The sequence below is a fragment of the Chanodichthys erythropterus genome, chromosome 3, assembly GCF_024489055.1.
Source record: "Chanodichthys erythropterus isolate Z2021 chromosome 3, ASM2448905v1, whole genome shotgun sequence".
In the NCBI taxonomy this organism is placed as follows: domain Eukaryota; kingdom Metazoa; phylum Chordata; class Actinopteri; order Cypriniformes; family Xenocyprididae; genus Chanodichthys; species Chanodichthys erythropterus.
This window is the reverse complement of record NC_090223.1, coordinates 63,559,451-63,581,997: the sequence shown is the minus strand read 5'-3', so window position 1 is coordinate 63,581,997 and position 22,547 is coordinate 63,559,451. Positions and strand designations below refer to the sequence as shown.

Genomic DNA, 22,547 nt, shown 5'->3' with positions numbered 1-22,547 from the left:
CTGTTAACAGATGCTGTTCTTCACGCAGTTTCTGCGGTCACTGTCTCTGTGTAAGCGGCCATCAGACACCATGAGAAGCTCATCAGAAAATGGAATATAATGTGTAATGGCCATGACCTTTGTATACAGAGTCACCATGGTCCAGTATGTTGTATTTTTTCTTTAATGAAAAACATGGTAAGTTTTGCTGAATCTAAGTTTAAATAAAAACTATTACAGTTTTGTCAATGAAATATGTCTCTTCCTTAGTGATGTTCTTACATTTTTATTTATTTTAATGGCCTTGAAAACCAATACATTCAACTTTGGGAAAATGTGTTAAACTGTATTTAAATAGTAGTACAACTGTATTGAAGTTATATTGTTCAAAGTACAGTAGTGTACATTTTAAGTGAATCCAAAAAAAAAATTTAGGACAACTTTGATTAAAGGTTTTTGATCCACTTCAAATGTTGACTATATTATACAAAGTATAAGTAATAACAAAGTGTATTGTTATTGACTGCAAAGTGTGTAATGTTTAATATTTGGAATAATGCCAAAGGTACTGAGCATACAGTATATACTATTACCTGTAAAATAATATATTCAGTGTATATTGCTTGTGTTTTGAAAATAGTCATTTAGAAATACCAAGGGTTCATTCAAAGCAAGGAGAGTCTGCTTTTAAGCTGTTATGCCAGCCGCAGCTGGAACCAGCTTCCAGAAGAGATCAGAGTGTGCTCCAACAGTAGCCACATTCAAATCCAGACTCAAAAAACATATCTTTTTATCTATGCATTTGCTGATTGAGCACTGGCTATGTCAGAACTGTTTGCACTTTATTTTATACGTATTATCTTTTTATTCTTTTTTAATTTATTTTTCCTGTTTTTATTTCATTTTTAATCTATTTTATATCTTTTATGTATCATCTTGTTATTCTGACTTTTAATGCATTTTAAATATTGCTGTCTGGTTGAAAGAGCTGGGAGAATTAGGAAGAAAGTGATTAGGTTAAAAATTTGGTAAATTTGGATAAGGGGACAAACAATGGGGAAATTTAAGATGTAGTGCATGGTTAAGATATCTCTGGATTACAGTCAGGACACTTTCCAAAGGGGGAAATTTCCAAAGGGGAAATTTGAACTGCATTGCATAGATAAAGATATCTCCGGAAGGGGGATTAGGGCTGTTTGGTGCAGTTTGAGGTGCCTCTTGGCAAAAGGGGAGATTGAAACTTTGTTTATCAGTTTGAAGTGCCTTAACAGATAGCAGTCCTGTTGTGTGAGGAAAGGAATCCATTCTGATCCGCTCTGATGGACAACAACAACAAACTCCCTGAGACTTCCTAGCTCATCCATCCAGATAGCAAAATTCTGTTTTTACTGTTTATTTCTATTCCTTATGTTCTATTTTTATTCTTTTTTTCTTTATGTAAAGCACTTTTGAATTACCATTGTGTATGAAATGTGCTATACAAATAAAATTCCCTTGCCTTGCCTTGCCTAATTTTCTTACTATGATGTTTTTTTGCTTACCTTTTACTACTGAATTTCAGAAGTACATCATGATTCTGTTCACACATGGTGAACTGGAGGATCCTGGAACAGGCATTGATGAACATCTTAAACTGAAAAGATCGTGCTGCTGAATGTGGAGGACAATTTTACTGTTTCAATATCAAGAGTAAATCAGACATCCAGGTACAAGAACAACTGCCCAGAAGATCGAAGGGCAATGATGATCAGGGAAATGGTGGAAGATTTAACATGGAAACGAATGAAGAAAGAACAACAGCAAGTTAATATTGTCAGTTGTTGAAAAGATTTTGTTTTATTGTTATGTTGTAAATGACAATGATAGAAACATGGAAGTTTGTTCACTAAGTGTAAGTCACTAGTTTGTCACACTTGACCTTAAAGGGAAGAATTCATACAGTCTGTTTAAACAGTGATTTGATAGTTCTGTTGTAGTTTCAGAAGATTCAGATTTTTCCAAGCAGACACTAAGCAACCACCAAAGCTATCCTGCCACTTATTCTGGCTGTAAGGAAACTACTTGTTTCTCAGCACAAAGATTAACTACTTATCATGATTTCAGACTGTGGTGATGTGGTTTCTCCACTGCATGGATCTTCATGTGTATCTTCAGTTGACTTTTAATAGTGAAAGTCTTTCACTCTCCTCCTTCACTTCCATCCCAGCTCTGAAATCACAACAAAAAAAAGTTAATTTATCAGTATATTAAAGTAATTCAAAATGAGGATTATGAAGTGAAAGAACATAAAAGTGAACCTTCATGTACTGAAGTAGACAACTGCTATGAAATATTCTGATCACTTTGATGCCTTTTTATATATTTATTATATGTCCCTGAAGCAATTATTATATTTAAAACATTATAGACAAATCACCATGTTTCTGTAAGTGAGAACTATTAAATATGTTGATGAATCACAATTATTGTCATATTTTGACACCAACTTTTAGATTGATGTTTATTTTACTAAAACTGTAATGATTAAGGGTTGGTCACCACTTTTTTCTTTCACAGACTTCCACACATGAGAATGTGGGACACTGAAAACAAACTCAAGTGAATTTTGACCTTCAAACCTGTTATGAATTTTCCTCATCTTAAAACTGACGCCCAGGAAGTGACATCATCTGGGCTCTTTCTACAGCATGATGGGAGGGACAAGAAAAATAATCTCCATCCATCGTACTCAGTTTTTACACAAACTGTATTGTTGATCACATTCATCAACCCTGTTACCAAAGTCACTGTAAGAAGGAATAATCTATATAACTATGAATAACTTCTACATTTTATGAAAAATACAACTTTATCAATAACTATAAATCAGATTTTGCTTAAATCAAAGCTTACAACCCTGTCAGCCATTCTGGAAAGTGAATTTACTTGATACAGTTTGGTGTTTACTGATATTACTATTTTTCTATTTATTTTTGGAAACATGTCTAAAATTTTGGTTACATTGTTTGCCAAATTTTGGACAGATATAAAATAAATGTAAAATAATCTGTATTTTGACCTGATGTTGACAATCAATATGAACATTTTTCAAATCTCACTTTACTGACCATTTGTTGAATATTAGATGAACTGCATATCTAAATGTGTAGTTGAATCTTTCTAACATGAATGTTGTTCAGCATCATGAATGAATGAAGAATAAACACCAACCTCTTTGTTCTTCAGTATCTTCAGTGTGTTTCATTCTGCAGGGTTCTGGATCACTCAATAGTTCTCACTTTCCTCTTTAATAAACTCCAGTCTTTACTGGTTTCAGCTCTTCCCTGATCTGATCGTCATCTGATTGGAATATCCCAGCATTTATTGATCCATTCCAGTGTGAGGAGCTTCACTGATAGATGCTGGAAGTGATTGTGGGAGGAGCTTCACTGATGATGAATCCCAGTGTGGGAGGAGCTGATCTGCCAAAATAAAAAATATATCCAGTTACGGGGTTTGTTTTATATATATAAATGATAACAATATAATGTAACAAAATTATTCCAAATATTAATAATGGTATGAAAAACAGTTAAAAGACATAAAGACAAAAATAATTGTACATATCATTGTAGTCAACAAATCCCCTGAGTCTGTTGACAGCAATGAAATGAGCTTTAAGTGTCAATTTACAGCAGATCTGAAGACATCAGGCATAATAAATGAGGGTGAAAACAGGAACTATTGACATGAAATAAAGAGTGTTTTCAGCAGTTTCTCTGTTAATATTGATGATCCTCAGACTATCCAACACTCATTCAACAAGACATTCACATCATCTCACTTTATTCTGTGAGAAACTGAGTTATTGGAGTCAGGATGTATGAGAAAAGACTATAAAACTACTTTAATGAAAGACAATACTGTTATTTTTCAACATGATGTGGATAAAACACAAATAACACAAAAACAAGCACTAATGACACTCATCTTCATCAACCACTGCTGCTAATAACTATGAATTAACTATAACTATGAAACATGGTTTGATTTTATGATAAGATTCATTGTAATAAAGTCAATTAGATATTTAACATGTAACAGTTTTATGTGCAGAAACTGAAAACTCTCCCCGTCTCAGACTCACAAATCCTGCTGGAAAGATCTCACTTAGAGAAAAACTCTGAGATTTTAGATTTCTACTTTAACTATTTGCAATTTTTGTAAAGCTTTCATTCACTGTATGGACATCATTGCATAAGGAACTACTTTGTCACTTCCTGGAACATGTTTTTATTTTTTATTAATATGGTCATTCATCTAAAACTATTATAAAATGTTTTGCTTTTAATTTAGTATGATGTTGTTATTAAACAGTGTTTTGTTTTGTTTTGTTTCTGAATGAATCTGCGTTTTGAGCAGAATCAATCGGGTGAATCAATGATTTGAAGTGGTGCACTCATAAAGAGAGCCATTTACTTCATTCCCAAAAGACGTTTGAGACAATTGAATGATTGGAAAGGACTCAATAACTCACTCATTAAGACATTTACTTCCACCTACTGGCAGTTTTAAATTCTTTTTAGAGTATAACTTCAATAAATAAATCATATTTATATAATAATAATAATTAATAGTATTATCATTTACTCATCCTCATGTATATAATCAAATAAAAATATTTAAAGCTACTTTTTGTAATGTCTCTTAGATGATCTTTTGGGGGATAATTTCTCAGCCAAATTTGACATGCGATTAAATTGTGATTTAATCATTGTGCAATTAATTAAATAAATTAATTTATCTAAAACTAAATGTTTGTTTTAATTTGGTAAAAAATATTTAGCAGCAGTGGTTGATGAAGATGAGTGCCATTAGTTAGATGATCTGCTAATGATCTGAATGTCTTGTTGAATTGATATGTTGAATGTCTTGTTGAGTGTTGATAGTCTGAGGATCATCCAATAATTACAGAGAAACTGATGAAAACACTCTTTATTTCATGTCAATAGTTCCTGTTTTCACCTCATTTATTATGCTGATGTCTTCAGATCTGCTGTAAATTGACACTTAAAGCTCATTTCATTGCTCTCAACAGACTGAGGGATTTGTGGACCTCAAATATGAACCATTATTTTTTTTGTCTTTGTGCTTTTAACTGTTTTTCTTACACTTCTTTACTACTTTTCTAGATATCTGTCATTATTTTAATGGAGAAACAGAATAAAGTTCTAAATTAGCATCAGTTACTTTACGATAGACCGATATAAATTCTGAATGCATTTTAGTTTATGGGTGAAATACAAAAAGAGGTTAATATAGCACAAAAGGGAAACAAGCATATTTCAGGCATATTTAGAATGATAATCAGCTGACAATTAAAATACTCTTTAATTGTCATTTTAAATCTTAAGACTTTGCCACTTTCCTTCAACCCACTAGATTTCACCCATTTGTCAGCAAGAAGTTTTTTAATAATTTAAAAAATAATGAAATTTAACATGAGATATCTTATTCTTTTTAATATGTTTTATTAAGTACAGGTCAAAATAACTGATTCCTTTTTAGCATTAAATATATCTGTTACACTAAATGATGATGACACATTAAAACATTTTGTTTTCACGAAAGTAATTTGAAACATTAAACAGACACACTTCATTTAGTGGGTTTTCTATTTAAAATCACTTTTGTACATTTAATTTGATGCAGACACTACAGTTTGATCTCTGGACTTTAACCCTATAAAAACAAACACAAGTAATTGATTTATTTTTTTATTTGGGCAGATCATCTCCTCCAGCCAATCTGCTGTTCAGTCAACAAAGCCCCGCCCACTGCAATGAATTAATGAAGCTCCTCCCCATAGCAGTCACATCATCAGTGAAGCCCCTCCCAGTTCATCAATAAATACTGGAATATTCCCATCAGAGGAGCACTGAAGCTTCAGGAAGAGCTGAAAACTGGAAATAACATGAGTGATCCAGAACCCTGCAGAATGAAACACACAGAAGATACTGAAGAACAAAGAGAGTTGGTGTTTATTCTTCACCTGTTCATGATGAACAACATTCATCAGATCAAACTAAATATTTTACATTTCTTTCATATCTGGTTCACAATTTGCAGGAGTGTTACTAGAATTTAAGCTTTTTTCAATACCCGTTTTCAACACTGTTATTTTTAAGAATAAACTGTAAACACCAAAATGTATGAAGTAAATGAACTTTCCAGAATGGCTGACAGGGTTGTGAGTGTAACTTGAAGCAAAATCTCTTCTTACAGTAACTTTGGTAACAGGGTTGATGAATGCAGTCATTCATTTGTGTAAAAACTGAGACAATGGATTGAGATTATTCTCTTGTCCTCCCATGATGAGTCCAGATGATGTCACTTCCTGGTGTCACAGTTTTAAGAAATCCTCTGGTTTTGAAAGGAGAGAGAAATCATGTCAGAAGTAACAGGGTTGAGTGAATATGCCAATCTTCTACATCTTCTCCACTCCGCAAAATTCACTTGATCTTGTGTTTCTGGTGTCTCACATTCACACGTGCATGAATGGAAGTCAGTGGAAGGAAAAGTCTAGTGTGAACGGCCCTATAATATTTACACAGTTTTAGGCAAATAAATTAAATACTACAGGAATATGCTCTAATGTTTTAAATTTAAAAAATGTGTAAGGCTTGATTTTCCTGCTAAAGCAAAGGCTAAGATAAAACACAGGACACGCCTTGACCAAGTGACTTGATCCACCCACCCCTCATTCTTCCTTTCCCCCTCATTTCGTTTTTATACTTTGTATTCTCCTTATAGCATTCATGTATCATATTTGTCTTCAAGCACATTTTGGCATCTTTGTATAGTTTGTATAGTCTCACCAACATAAATAGTCTATAATTAAAAATCTACAATTTTAATGTATGATAAAATCTAATCATATGTTACCAAAAACTTTAAAATTAAAAAGACCCCAAAAATCAATTCTGGCCTGGGTAGAATTAAATGAAGACAGCAGATCAGCCATTGCAGTTATGTCCCACAGTCAGTTATCACATCTAACAAAGATTGTTTGCCCATATAAGCTTTATATTATATTAGGTTAGCTAATTTGGTTTGCTGTCCCACTGAGGAGGGGCTCCCGATGAAGCAGCTTCAACTCAAGCTCTGATATACCTGATATACTCTGGTATTTTATTGTCTTCTAAATGTCTAATTGTGTAATTGGCATGATACTTTTTTACTTTAAAATAAAATGAATAAAATGAAAAATAAAATCAATTTGTATAAAATGTCAATACTTGATTAATTCTGGACTCTGCATCAAAATGATCTGAATATTTTATAGCAGTTTGTCTATCACAGGAAGACTCAATTTTATGACCTTTCACTTCATATTTCTCTCTCTAACTTATTTTGATGTACTGAAAATTTAAATGAAATGTTTTCCTCTTATTTCAGACCTGATGGAAGAAAGCAAATGAGAGTGAAGAACTAAAGACATTTCTAAAGAAAAGAGCCAAGAAATCTTTCACCTGCACTCAGTGTGGAAAGAGTTTCTCAAAGAAACAACATCTTGAGGTTCACATGAGAGTTCATACAGGAGAGAAGCCGTTCACATGTGATCAATGTGGGAAGAGCTACAGTCAATCTTCAAGCCTTAAAGCACACATGAGGATCCACACCGGAGAGAGACCGTTCACATGTGATCAGTGTGGGAAGAGCTACACGCTATCATCAGACCTTAAAGAACACATGACGATCCACACCGGAGAGAAGCCACACACATGCAGTCAGTGTGGGAAGAAGTTTTCACACGATCATCAAGTCTTAAAAAAACACACATGAGGATCCACACCAGAGGCGAGACCGTTCACATGTGATCAGTGTGACTCAGAAACATTTCTAAAGTCATCAAACCTGAAGAGACACCTGACAGTTCATACAAAGGAGAAGACACATTCATGTTCTGTGTGTGGAAAGAGTTTTTCACAGCTGTATAATTTACAAGAACATGAGAAAACACACACTGGTGTGAGAGAGTACATGTGCTTTGAGTGTGAGACGACTTTTACTACAGCAAACCATTTAAAAGTGCACCAGAGAATTCACACTGGAGAAAGAAGCACTTACAATTGTTCACACTGTGACAAAGAGATTTAGTCAGTTATCAACTCTGAAAGCACATGAGAGGATCCAAACTGGAGAAAAACCTTACAAGTGTTCACACTGTGACAACAGATTCAGTCAGTCAGGATCACTGAAAACACATGAGAGGATGCATCGAGAGGTGACTTGTGAGGACTTGAGACAGCCAGGTATCCCAGAATGCATCACGCACTAACCAGTAAGCGTCATTAGTATAGCAGAAAACCTGTGAAATTTAAACATATTACTGTTATTATGTCATGATATGTAAAATTAAGAGTGTTCAGGCATGTAGGGAATGTACTGGTTTAAAAAGCTCCAAATTTGTAGTTTACTGATAAAAAGAAGCACCTATTTGGAGTTGTGAGATCCAGGCAATCACCGGGCGCTCAGCGCTCATGCATACCCCACAGAGAACAGCCTAACCTCAGCTAATCCTTCTGAAGCGTTTGGCTCTGACGCTGGTCTCACTGACTTTCTGTAGTGAGATTAAAGATAATATAATTCATCTTTTGTAAATCTAATGGGTGATCTTTGGTCTCATAAATGTATAATTTGTTGAACTAAAAGTTTGAATCTCATAACTTCATTATAGTTAGGCATTATAGTTTACTGTTGTAGCCTACTAGAGTGCTAGTTTTGTATGTTTGACTGAATTGTTTTGCTTTACATTTTTTATTGTAGCTTCTTATACCTATTGCTTGTACTTTTATAATGGGTATTTGGCTATTGTTGGCCATTAAAACTGACATTTAACAAAAAGAGTGAGGGGTTATGTTTTATATTTGCAGACTATATGGACATATTGCCACTTATGGTTAATATTTTTAAAATGGAAATAGAAAAGTGGAAGAGCTGTGTTTTATAGTTCGTTTGGTAATAACTATACATGCAGTGAAGATTGTAACACTCTGCCTAAAGGCAGGCTACACAAATAATGTTTGTTATTTTCCCTCCTAAAACTGTTTGAATGAGTGCAGATACAACAAATAGTTACCACAAAACAAAAGAAAAAATGTATTTTTTTTTGGATGTTTGTCACACTTTAATGTTTAAGATCATCAAACTAATTTAAATATGAATCAAAGATGACACAAGTAAGCACAACATGCAGTTTTTATTATGAAGGAAAAGCTAAATCCAAATACATGGCCATGTGTGAAAAAGTGCATGCCCCGCTGTTGAAACACAACTTAAAGGGATAGTTCACACAAAAATGAAAATTTGATGTTTATCTGCTTACCCTCAGCACATCCAAGATGTAGGTTACTTTGTTTCTTCAGTAAAGCACAAATGATGATTTTTAACTCCAACCGCTGCCGATCTGTCAGTCAGAAATAATGGGAGTGAATGGGCGAAAGACAAATCCAAATTAAACCCTGCGGCTTGTGACAACACATTGATGTCCTAAGACACGAAACGATCGGTTTGTGTGAAAAATCGAACAGTATATCATTTTTACCTCTAAAAACACCACCACATGTCCAACCAGCACTCGCTTAGTGAGGTCTGATTGTCCAGCGGAAGTGATGTCTAGCACTCATTGAAGTATATACACGAGACATCACTGCCGTTGTCCAGACCTCACTAAGCGAGTGCTGAACGCAGTTTTGACATGGTGGTGTTTTAGAAAATTAAGTATATAAATACTGTTCGGTTTCTCGCACAAAACCCGATTGTTACATGTCTTAGGACATGAATCTGTATTAAGTCACGAGCTGCTGTATAAGAGTTTAATTCTTGGATTTGTCCTATGCAAGGTTTTTTGACTCTTATTGATCCAAGTTCCCATTCACTCCCATTATTTGACTGACAGACGGCAACGGTTGGAGTTAAAAATCATCATTTGTCTTCTACTGAAGAAACAAAGTCACTTACATCTTGGATGCCTGCTTGTAAGGGTAAGCAGATAAACATCAAATTTTCATTTTTGGTTAGAACTATGCCTTTAACTGTGGTTTATCACACATAGAGTTCAGTTTCTCTAGGCACATCCAGGCCTTATTACTGCCACACCTGTAAAGAAATCACTTAAAGAGGACCCTGCCTGACAAAGTGAGAAGTAGACCAAAAGATCCTCCAAAAGCTACACATCATGTTGAGATCCAAAGAAATTCAGGAACAACTGAGAAAGAAAGTCATTGAGATCTATCAGTCTGGAAAAGGTTATAAAGCCATTTCTAAAGCTTTGGGACTCCAGCTGAACCACAGTGAGAGCCATAATCGACAAATGGTGAAAACATGGAACAGTGATGAACCTTCCCAGGAGTAGCCAGCCGACCAAAATTACCCCAAGAGCACAGCTTAAACGACTCATCCAAGAGAGTCACAAAACACCCCACAACAACATCCAAAGAACTGCAGGCCTCGCTTGCCTCATGTTAAGGAATCCCAGTGTTCACATGAACTCCACCATAAGAAAGAGGCTGGGCAAAAATGGCCTGCATGGCAGAGTTCCAAGACGAAATAACATAAAGTCTCAGTTTTGCCAGAAAACATCTTGATGATATCCAAGGCTTTTTGGGAAAATACTCCATGGACTGACAGAGACAAAAGTTGAACTTTTTGGAAGGTGTGTTGTCCCATTACGTCTAGCATAAAAGTAACACAGCATTTCCAGAAAAAAGAACATTATACCAACAGTAAAATATGGTGCCGTTGGTAGTGTGATGGCCTGGGGCTGTTTTGCTGCTTCAGGACCTGGATGACTTGCTGTGATAAATGGAACCATGAATTCTGCTGTCTACCAAAAAATCCTGACGGACAATGCCATCTGTTCGTGACCTGAAGCTAAGTGAACTTGGGTACTGCAGCAGGACAATGATCCAAAACACACCAGCAAATCCACCTCTGAAAGGCTGAAGAAAAACAAAGAATGAAGACTTTGGAGTGGCCTAGTCAAGAGTCCTGACCTCAATCCTATTGAGATGCTGTGGCATGACTTTAAAAATGCGGTTCATGCTCAAAACCCTCCAATGTGGCTGAATTACAACATTTCTACAAAGATGAGTGGGCCAAAATTCCTCCACTACGCTGTAACAGACGCATTGCAAGTTATCACAAACGCTTGATTGCATTTGTTGCTGCTAAGGGTGGTCCAACCAGTGATTAGGTTTAGGGGGCAAGCACTTTTTCACACAGGGCCATTTGGGTTTGGATTTAGTTTTCCCTTTATAATAAAAACCTTCATTAAAATACTGCATGTTGCGTTTATTTGTGTTTAATTATCCAAAGAGGACATTTTCCAGTGTTGCTCTAGAACGCCCCGATTATTGATCAAGACAAGCCCACCAGCTTGCCTTCGGGGAGGAAGTGAAAGTCCGTGAGGGGATGTAAAAATGATGGCTTACTCGCAAAAGCACTTTTTGTGCAAAGTATAATTTATTTACAGTGCCAAAAGTTGAGTGCACAGTGAAGAATATATACAGTGTCCACAAAAAAACCCCCCAAAGTACCAAAAAAACAACAAAAGGAAAAATAAACCAGAAAATAATTCAACAACGATATATATACACAGGTATCCACAATATACAAAAAGAAAGGGGTCTTGAGTTTGCTCGAGGCACTACAGTAGCACTCTTGCGTCGACTTGGTAAACTTAAGTACTGTCTTTATGTTTGGCCTGGCTTTTACTCTAGGCCAAACCCCGCCCATCTTTGGGTACATATAAACATAATACTCATTCAAAATACTTAATCTATTTGATATTCAGTATGATAAAACAACAATAATTCCTAAATATATATATAAATAATAAACACATAATCCAATCACACATAATACATTTAAAAAACTGGACATTTCAATACACACTCAGAAACACCCTATTCACATTGGACAATGGTTTCGTCAGCTTCCGGTTGACGGTGCGCCGGCGCGACCAGGCCGTGACGTCATAAGCAGCCACCGCTCGATCGTTCGGTTTGGCCAGCGCAGCATTTCCCATCGGAAGACTAACTATGCCCACATCAACAAACAGCACCAAGAGACTGAAACAAGACGACAAGTGCTGTGTAGGTGTATAAAATGACCAGGAAATGGATGCATGGAATGTGTCCAGAATGTATGGAGAAATGGGGAGAATGTCCATGTGCTATTGTGATTGTGTGTGTACCCGCTACTACAATAGCGGCAATGGCTGGGAGGAACGATACAGAGAATGAATGAGGTAAGTAGACAGGAGTGTGTGTGTGTGTGTGTGTGTGTGTGTTTTTGTTTATATTACATTGTGGGGAAGCTAAATGTCCACACGATTATAATATAAATCTGAGTTCGACCACATAGTGGGATGTACAGTTTGTACGGTATAAAATGCATTACACCTATATGGAATTTACGCCAATGTCCCCACAAGGAACCAAAACCTAAATTGTGTGTGTGTGTGTGTGTGTGTGTGTGTGCGTTGGTGCGGCCGGATTATGAGGACAAAATGCATGAGATACGTACCGACTCTATGAGGACACACCGTAACTATGAGGACAGTGCTGATGTCCTCATAAGTCGAGCAGTGCAGAAAGGCTTATAAGGTTGTTCCTAACCACCTCCCGCATTTTTCTCAATATGTCCTTATAAACACGTTGTACCCGTTTTTCTGTGTACGTGTGTATGCTCAGTGTGTATAATCTCCCCCTATTGAAAAATTTGGTGCTACTGCGGTTTCATACACATTTCATACACCTAGACCCGCCCAAGCGCGCGATTCATTGGTGGAACACTGGAATCCTCGTCAGTGATTGGCTGGATTTGGCATCGTGACCGTCAGCTCGCCCCGCCTCTGATCTTCAATCGTCTTGATGCCGAGGTGTGACGGAGAGATTAATAACAATAATAATTAAGATTAATCAGCACAATTCCAGCGAAATTGGTGAGCTATAACGGGAGATTTTCACTTGATCATGTCAAAGGTAAGTGTATTTACTTATAATAGTACATAGCTCAGTGTGTTATGAGTCAGACAGTTTTAACTAGTTACCTTTAAACTTATGGCAGCTAATCGGGTTAACATCAGTCAAAAGGTACTAGCCTATTAGCGGCTAAAATGGCGTCTTTGGTGTTTTTAAGGTACAAACAAAAAAATTATTTTGTGGTTCATAGACACATAATTACGTATTATTAGTTTTTCTTATCAAAAGTAACAAACTCCAAAGTGATGACTGTAATGGGAGGTGAGCTACAGTGTTATTTTTCATTCACCATCTGATAACAGCAAAGACTAATCGATTCTGGGGATTGATAGTTTCTAATAAAAAATGAGAATCGAGAAATCATTTTTTTTCACTCAGGTCTAACGTTAATGAATTTGCAGTAATATGAAAGAGACATATTAGAAATATATAACATAAACATACCTTAAGCAAAATGACTGACTGTATTATCTATTATTATTTTTAATATATATATATATTATTATATTCCGGTAATACAATCAGTTATTTTGCTTAAGGTATGTTTATGTTATATATTTCTAATATGTCTCTATCATAATAGAATGTAAATTCAGTTTATATATATTAGACTTAACTACAGTCTGACAGTAACATACTTTATATAAAGAATTCTTATAAAAAAAACATATACTCTTCATGTTACCTGGAGTGTTTTAGTCAACATGGTGAGAAAGACGAAGAATAAAACACTAGGCAGGATGCAAAAGAACACATATTGTCGGACAAAGACAAAGCCTTCATCGAGGGACGACAAATCAACACATTTAAAGGTAAGTTGTGCGTCACAAAGCACTTTGACTATGTTCAGACTGCGAGGCAAATCAGAGTATTAATTTTTTTCTTTACACTCTGATCAGATCTTCTCGAACATATTGTCCACATTATTAAAGGGATACTTCAGGATTTAGCATTAAAGCTTTGTATTAGTAGGGAATACCACTAGTATAGGGCTGGACGATGTATCGAATGCTTTTGTCACGCGCATTTCTTCAGTAAAGCCGGTTCCCTGATTGCCGCTAAATTGCCATCACCTGCTTTCAAATGAAGCAGCATTTAATAGACAGAGCCGTAGTTCACTGATAAGACACGCAATATCGCGCAAGCAATATCGACGGCGATACATATCGATATTGAACGCGATATTGCGTGTCTTATCAGTGAACTAATCAGGGAACCGGCTTTACTGAAGAAATGCTGACGTGATACAAAAGCATTCGATACATCGCCCAGCCCTACACTAGTATTTGCGAATTACCGTGCTTTTCCCCCTTCCATATCAGCCCGAGATGAGAGATTTATGCATTTTTATTCTGTAAAATAAAATTTTTTTTGGCCAGAGGCTTGAAACTACAGCCAGTAATAGCAGGTAGTTCCGCATTTTTTCACGACGCCAATACATATGCGCGTTTGAGGAGTTTACTCAAGGACATAGATCAAAGATTTTATCAAAAGTGTGTGTCAATTATATTTTTAAGCTTAAAAAAAGTCGTGATACCGATTTAGACAAGGGTTTCTGCCCCACGAAAATGTATGGCGACCCCACACCAATGAACCAGCTAACACACGACGTAACAGTTACGTAATGTATTCGTACTTTTTGGTAATGTCATGACTTACTAACTGACAACGTAACTACGACGTCGCATGCCAGTAATTTCATTACCTTCAGATTACCATCTCACAACGTCGTCAGTACGTTCTCCTAACGTTATAAGATTACCAAGAACGTTCCAGATACGTCCTCTATTCGTAATATATTGGTAATTCCATGACTTACTAGTAACGTAACTACAACGTTGTATGCCCGTAATAATATTACCATCAAATTACCATATCACAACGTCGTCAGTACGTTCTCCTAACGTTACAAGATTACCAAGGACGTTCCAGATACGTCCTCTATTCGTAATATAATGGTCATTCCATGACTTACTGGCAACGTAACAGCAACGTCATGTGCTCGTAATTTCATTACCATCATTTACACATTCTTTATATGTTATTATTACCAGAATTTGCAATATAAAACGTGTAACTAAATGTCAGACACAAGACTGAAATGTCCCTTAAGAAAAAAAAAATGTTTCTTTTCACCAAATTAGAGTATGGATGACTGCTTTTTATATTGACGTGACATACAGCGCGCGCCTCCACAAATGGAGTGCGCGCCGCGCGCACACTACAGTATGTTGATAAGAGTGTAAAGTTAATTTTTCTGAGAGAAGAATTTATTTTTCCGAGGTGACAACGAATAAATGGCTTTTATAAAAATGTATAAAGTTAACTTTGGAAAGACGCAAAACCTTTTTTTATTGTTATGTTTACGTTAGTGCAGGTGTCCGTTAGAGTTGCCATGGCAACCGGGAAAACATTCAAGCTGCTGGAGAGGACAGCGTCGACGTTTCTCCGTGTTTCTCGTCAGTTTTATAGCAATGAAGTTCAACAACTGCGTCAGATTGGTTAAGTAACATTACCCACAGTCTACTTTAAGTACTTTTGTAAATATTTTTACCTCTGTGATTTCCTTGATCGTCTGAAATATATGTTAGCAAAATGTTAAGTTAGCACAACATATGTTTTTAATGATACTGAGAGCAAAACGTCTTGAATGCTTTTATTTTATGTTTCGCTGTAGGCTATATGTTTTTATTTATAGTTTGAGTGTATTTTATTATTTTTATTTGGGAGTTTTGTTCATGTTCTGTGTGTTTTTCAAAATAAATGAATTGAATTCATTTCGAGTCTGAATAGCCTTTACATTAGTTTGGGCAAATGAGGACATAAATTAGGTTAAACTACTGCATGTCCGACCATAGAAAAATAAATAAATATAAGAATTACCAACGGATGACCAACACACAACTATTGATACACAACGTTGCCACGACGTCGCAGTTACTAACTGGCAACGTCACAAAGTTACGTTGTGGCGACGTATACGCACCTTTCACTTTTCCGGTTGCCAGTTACGTCGCCACGACGAAAGTTTGGTCACCAAATTACGTTGCAGTTACGTAACAGTCACGTATTTTGGTTAGCTGGGGAATGACTCTAACGGTATATGCGCTGCACGCTACTGCAAAATACACAATTTGCAGCATTAAAATTAATCGCCTGAAACCATACTACTTTCTATAACAGGCAAACCGCTGGATGGATAACCCAGTTTCGTCAAAATACAAAGATTTGGGATTTGCATTCAAACATAGGACGACCTCTCTACGTTGTCAAGCGACGAATATGGGTAACTTACCCCTCAACGTCGGCTTATGGACGTGAGGGGAAATGACCAAACGGCAGTATGTGATCGAAAATTATAAAACATCCCACCTTAATTAAGGCATGCTTTAAGCATACAGCAAGTACACACTCCTGTAAATATGTCATTTTAATGTAACGTCCCAGAGGAAAAGAAAATCTGAAAAGAGATCTCCAAAATGTTTCATTTATTTCTCCTAGACAACTTTGAGATCCATATGACACCAAACTGAGACAAAGGTTTATTTCTCCTGTGTCTCAGGCTTTTCTCTGGAGCAATAAGATGTACTAAATCTCAATTTAGTCTCCTTTTAAGTTTCAGAATAGATCTCAACAAGCTCTAATATAATGCTCAGAGTTTCTCAACTTCTGTGTCTCTTTGTGATCTCAGACAGAGTTCTCTCCATGAACTCAATATACTCTTATCCCAGCTTCAATTCATGCATCTCATGCTTAACTCAGATAGAGCAAAGGAAGAGATTTCCACAAGTGCTCATTGAATTCTAAGACTTGGATCACTGTCTTGGTTGTTTCATATGATATCTTAATCCACATGATTTTTTAAATATAATGTATTCCTGTATGAATAAATTAATTGTAAATCTTTTATTTTAGGCTACAAAGACCCTCTTCTTTTATATTATTTTCTATAAATGATTTGAAATATTTCACTGCATGTAATTCAGTAAAATAATTTTATTAACCACACAAAACACATTGCAAAATTAAAAACAGTAATTTATTGGTAACTTGAGAGCAAAGAAATTACAATTTCAACATTTCAGATGTATCAAAGTTTAACTGCCAAAAACTCATATCATTAATAATTTTAATGTTGTATATTCAGATGTATGCATCTTCTCATGTTAGCCCCAAAGTGACCTTTTTGTATGACAATAGATTTGCCCATATAAAACAGTTGAGATGGCATCACAGTTGTCCATCAACATATTTTACATTTTCAGTAGGGATTTTCAACTAGTTAAATCATGGGCCCTTTTGTTCAAAATAAGATCATATCTTTGACTTTATAATATCTTTAGTCCCTTTCAAGTTTGTTAGGGAAATGTGCAGCAAACACAATACCAGGCATCGAGGACAAATCAATGAACATCAACTTTGCCAAAATACTTTCAAGTCCTACCACTGTCTTTCTCACAGGAACTTCCAGGAGGCTAACAATATGGAAACACGTTCCACCTGTCAAAGTATCTTGTAGAAGATTTATGCTTGCAACTGCAAATTCATTCAAAAACGCAAGTTTTATCTCATTCTGACCTTCATTGGGTTCTTTGTAGGAACACAATAATTTAATCTGTCCATATTTGATCTGCGCACCATCACAAAATAACACTGTGTAATTGTTTCGTCTTTTGGCTTTGACATACTGCTGGGAAGTGTAAATTATTTTCCCTATTTGAGCTCTGTTATATGCCTTGACGACATTACTATGTAAAGCCTGACCAAGAAACTGTTCCAGAAGAAAAATATCATCAGTTTCAAGACATCTATTGAATGATGCCCCTAACATGGCCACAATATTGACAACATTACTTGGTTGATAACTATTGCTATTTGTCATTCTGGCCAAAAACTCAGTAGTTACTATGTTCAGCTTTATGTTTTGTGTGATGCTAGGGAGATATTGTATAGTCTTTACAGCATTTACCATTTGGGCAGGTATATTCTGGGTTCCATGTATAAGACGGAGCAAGTACCCATTTTTGTCTTCAAAGTGAAAGCAAGAGTGTGTCCACAGAGGTCCAAGAGCTCTTACACTATCAGCTAAATGGACAAGTAAGTGCAAATTGGCTGTCATGTATCGCTCACCATAGAGTCCACTCATTTGAGAACAGAAATTCCAGAGTAGTTTCTCAGCATGATCTATTTGAGCAGGGGTTATTGACTCCATCAGAAGAATAAAGATTGCTTCACTAAGGAGCAGGAAATGGTTGTAGTACAGTCCTGCAAGAATGCCCCGGAATACAACTGGCCCGAAAAACAGCAAAATGGACCGATACTCAGATGCTTTAAAGAACATCCTGTGAGAAGACACAGAACGAGGGAATCGAATCATAAATGGTGGCCTTATTTCTTCCAGACGTTTGTCAACTTCTTTGATTGATCTGACCATACTGAATGCACATCAAAGAGAACTCTGTGGAAAACCACAAAAACATCAATAGACGCATTACTCCCAGTAGTACACAATGCATGTAGTCTATACCTGTGCCCAAGACCAAATCATAGCTTGTTAGTCTGCTGAGAAACGTAGGTCCCTTCACCCCACGAACAACGCTGTTGGAATCATAGGCCATCTTAGCATAATCTACAAACCCCTTGTGAGTACGAGGCGGGCCTTTTGGATCTGTCTTCTGGAAAGGAAAGGCATGGACATGACCTCTCTCTCCAGTCTTCACTGTTTGACCTGGCTGTTCACACTTTAGACACCCAAAATGTCCATTGAATTGAACAGTATTAAGTACCAAAGCTTTTGCAGGCAAATCGCAGGTTCCTGCAATTGTAAAACTTTGCATATGAAAGGTTCTTGAGAGCTCCTGCAAACTGAAGAGAAATTCCTTCTCTTTCAATTTTGTTCAAGAGTGCCACACAGTGGTTCAAAGGAATGTCAACATTGACGGCTTTGAATCCCCAAACCAAACACCTGCAAATATCATGTTTTCTCGTTTTGTGCGTTCAACAAGAAAATTTAACTCGTTTATGACACAATAAAAAGGCCAAACAGAAAACTTTGAAGACTCCAAAAAATAGGTATACCGTACTGTGTTCCACATTAACGAAATGTTTCTGGAATCACTGAGAGGCCCATTGCAAGTAGTTAATTTCTGATAGGTTTTTCCGTCATATATTTCTTCAATACTGTCATGACATTTTTTATGTCTATTAAACCTGAACTTAAGTTTTTTCTTCAAAACCTTCCTGAGCAAACAATCTCATCTTCAGTTGTGGCTTCAATGGGAACCTCCCACAATAAAATAGGAGGTTGACCCCTCCATCGACACATTGGCTTCACAGGTTTTACACTGGGTGTCTATACTCTCCAACAATCATGAAGCATGAGCTACAATATGTGTGCAAAAGCAGAGAGGAGGGATCATCAAATAACTGTTTAAATTTGTGTAAATTTTTAAGACACTCAGTCTGTGTATCAGAGGGGCAGTGCAGAGATATTAATGTAAGCAAATCACTGAGAGCTTTTTCCTGTTATTTTGTGTCTGTTTGCAAAAGTCATTATGAGGAGAAGACTCTCTGCAACTTAGAAATTGGTGCATTTCTGTACAGTGGATGATCTACAGTTTTTGTAGAGCTTTCGAAGTTCTGTTCCCTCCTCTAGGTTAGAAAGCTCAAAACTGTCTTCAAATGAGAGGTCATCATCAATTTGAAGAAGTCCTTCATCAAATAACGCATTGTCATCTAAAGTCCCTTCTTCAACAAATTCAGGTAGGTGCTCAGGAAATGTTTCCCTTTATGTAAATAGGCTGTTCAGGCTCTGATTCAACATTAAGATCAGAGTGATGCATCTCACTTGTGTGTCCATAGCATTAGAGGATGAATGGTTGGCGTAATGTGGATGTTACACACATTTGTGTTTGAAGAATCTTCCAAATTAGCAGATCTGGTCACTTGCTCGGTGCTGCAATCATCTGACCTCCAGTTTGTTGCTTCTAGAAAAAAAAAACAATTGATTAATTTGCTTTTACTTGATTGGTGAATTTATGGCTTACTAGTCTCAACATGTTTTATTTTTCATTCATACTTATGCCTGCAAACACATTACTAATTACTAGACTATTAAAGTGTTATAATAATCACCTGAGCTGTCAGTAAACCCTTGACAACCCAAGTGAGGTTTGAAGGTCTCACTTCAGTAACAGTGTTTTATTGGACACATTAACTTTATTTGAATTAACGCTCCAGTCGATCAAAATTTAAAGCTTTGCAACATGCGATTTCCACAGAATAAATAAACTACATGCCATCTTGGAGACTGAAGGAAATGGAGTTAGTTGTTTTACATTTTTGCACATGTTTTACCTCTATTTTCCTGTCCTTGTGTGTCCTGCAGAAAACCCGAGAATGATAATACATTAAGCATATTTAACACTCACATGCAAATTTATAAGACATACCTAGGTTACAACAATGCACAGTATATACTGTAGGAGAATCCTGCTATAAATTCTCCCCTCATGGGGAGTTAAAATATTAACATTTTATTGGAACTGTTTAAAAGAGGTGATTATTTACTTGGATGGCCATTTTTTAAACTGTACTTTGTAGTGCTTTGTAGAACACTACTACATAGGTCCAGACATGTTCTTAATATTTTGCTAATTCCACATATAAAGGTGATCTGTAACAGACTTGTCATTTTCAAACAAATATTTTATTGTTATATAAAATTATTGAGGAACATTGTCAGAACCATTATGGAGCTGATGAAATGTAGATGAGTAAAGAACATAGCAGCTAAATATATATATATTTTTTATTTTTTTATTTTTATAAATTAACTGAAAGACACACTTCCAGTAAAAGGGAAAGTTGTTAAAATATGACTTTGGTAAAAGCTAGTTACCCACATGAAAAAGACTTTAGTAGAAGATGAAAGTATATGATATCACAGTAAATGTACTTCAGTTTCAAAAGTGTAAGTAAATTACATAATATTTACATGTATGCGTTGGTTGATTATGTCCTGGCCAATTATCAGATTTGTTATTGACCTGAATCAGTTAAGTCATTCATGTAAATTAATCGGAAAAATGTGCTGTTTTGACTCTGAAGTTTAATGTAATCTGTAAAGCAAATGGAAACTATACCGGTAGTTATCAGATAAATGTAGTGTAGTAAACATTAAAATATTATTGGTAGCACTTTATTTTACAGTCCTGTTCTCCATGTACATACTATGTACTTATTATAGTAATTACAATAACTATGTAATAATTAGGTACTAACCCTGAACCTACCCATAAACCTAACCCCTACCCCATGTAGTTACCTTGTATTACCAGAACTTTCTTAGATAAATACACTGTAAGTACACTATAAGTACATGTAAGTACACGTACTGTAAAATAAAGTGCAACCATATTATTTTTCCCTAAAATGTAGTGGAGTGGAAATATCAAGTGGCAAGTTAAGTACCAACACCTCAAATGGTACGTAAATACAGAACTTGGGTGAATGTGCTTATAATCAATCACTGCAGATGACAATATAAAAACAATAAAATGTAAATTTCCCAACCTTTCTTCTGTATCTTTTGCAAGTATTTTGCTGGCTCTTCACCTTTCTCCTCCAGCGTGAGTTGTACTTCTGCGCCATTCTATTTTTTTAAAAATATATGTAGCTCCAACTGTAGACACACACACACACACGCACGCACGCACACACACACACACACACACACACACACACACACACACACACACACACAAATATAGAAGATGCTCTTCTTTGATGATGGTGGTATAGACAGTGCAGTCTAATACACAGTGTTAAATAGTGTTACACTTCCCCCCCCCTACTATCAAATGTATCAGTAACCTCTATGGAAGAGCAATATTGACTGGAGTCGGAGGCTGCAGGGAAAATAACCTGTGGTTGACAGAAAAAAAAGGTACAGATTGTTCATAAAAGGGCACAAAATATATTAAATTTTTTCAGACTGAAAAGGGTTATAATTATATGAATAATTATAATGAATAATGAATAATTATACACACGTGCAACCTTTCCTATTAAATAGAAATTGATTAACATAAAGTTGACTAAATTATGATCATAATGAAAATGATCGCAGTTGTAACATTCATTAGCTGGTACAGAATGCACAAGTGAAAACTCTTGGCATGTGACAATCACTTATTTTACTAACCATTTCATTATAAGGGTTTCATTATTGTAGTAAATGAAAACAAAATTATATGACACTGTAATAATGGGCGTGTAAGAACTATTTCAGTTAACTGAAATAAAAATAAAACTAGATTTTTTTTATGTAAAAACAAAAAATCAAGTACTAAAAGATAATGTGTTGTACATTTACAAAGCTCACAAAAACCTTAAATTACAAAGAAAACACAAGTTTATTCTATTATTAAAAAGTCACTCACCGCTTATAGATGCTGCACCGCCACCTTTTTTTTGTTTTTTTTAGCTTCAGTTGGCGCAAAAACACTGTGAACCTTGAACCTTGTAGATGATGCAGCC

The 22,547-nt window shown here is 35.8% G+C and overlaps 2 protein-coding genes across 2 annotated transcripts in view; one reads left to right on the top strand and one right to left on the bottom strand.

Annotated features, from left to right (window-relative positions):
• Positions 1-22,547, top strand: part of LOC137005697 (gastrula zinc finger protein XlCGF57.1-like) — a 661,382-nt gene that overhangs the window by 37,325 nt on the left and 601,510 nt on the right. The window contains exons 3-4 of the mRNA XM_067366463.1: positions 7,473-7,759; positions 7,853-8,092. Of these exons, the coding sequence (XP_067222564.1) occupies positions 7,473-7,759; positions 7,853-8,092 (527 nt within the window). The remainder of the gene's footprint in view (positions 1-7,472; positions 7,760-7,852; positions 8,093-22,547) is intronic.
• The window catches only part of LOC137005779 (gastrula zinc finger protein XlCGF57.1-like), a 576,742-nt gene that overhangs the window by 423,828 nt on the left and 130,367 nt on the right, over positions 1-22,547 (bottom strand). The gene's annotated exons all lie outside the window — the stretch shown is intronic.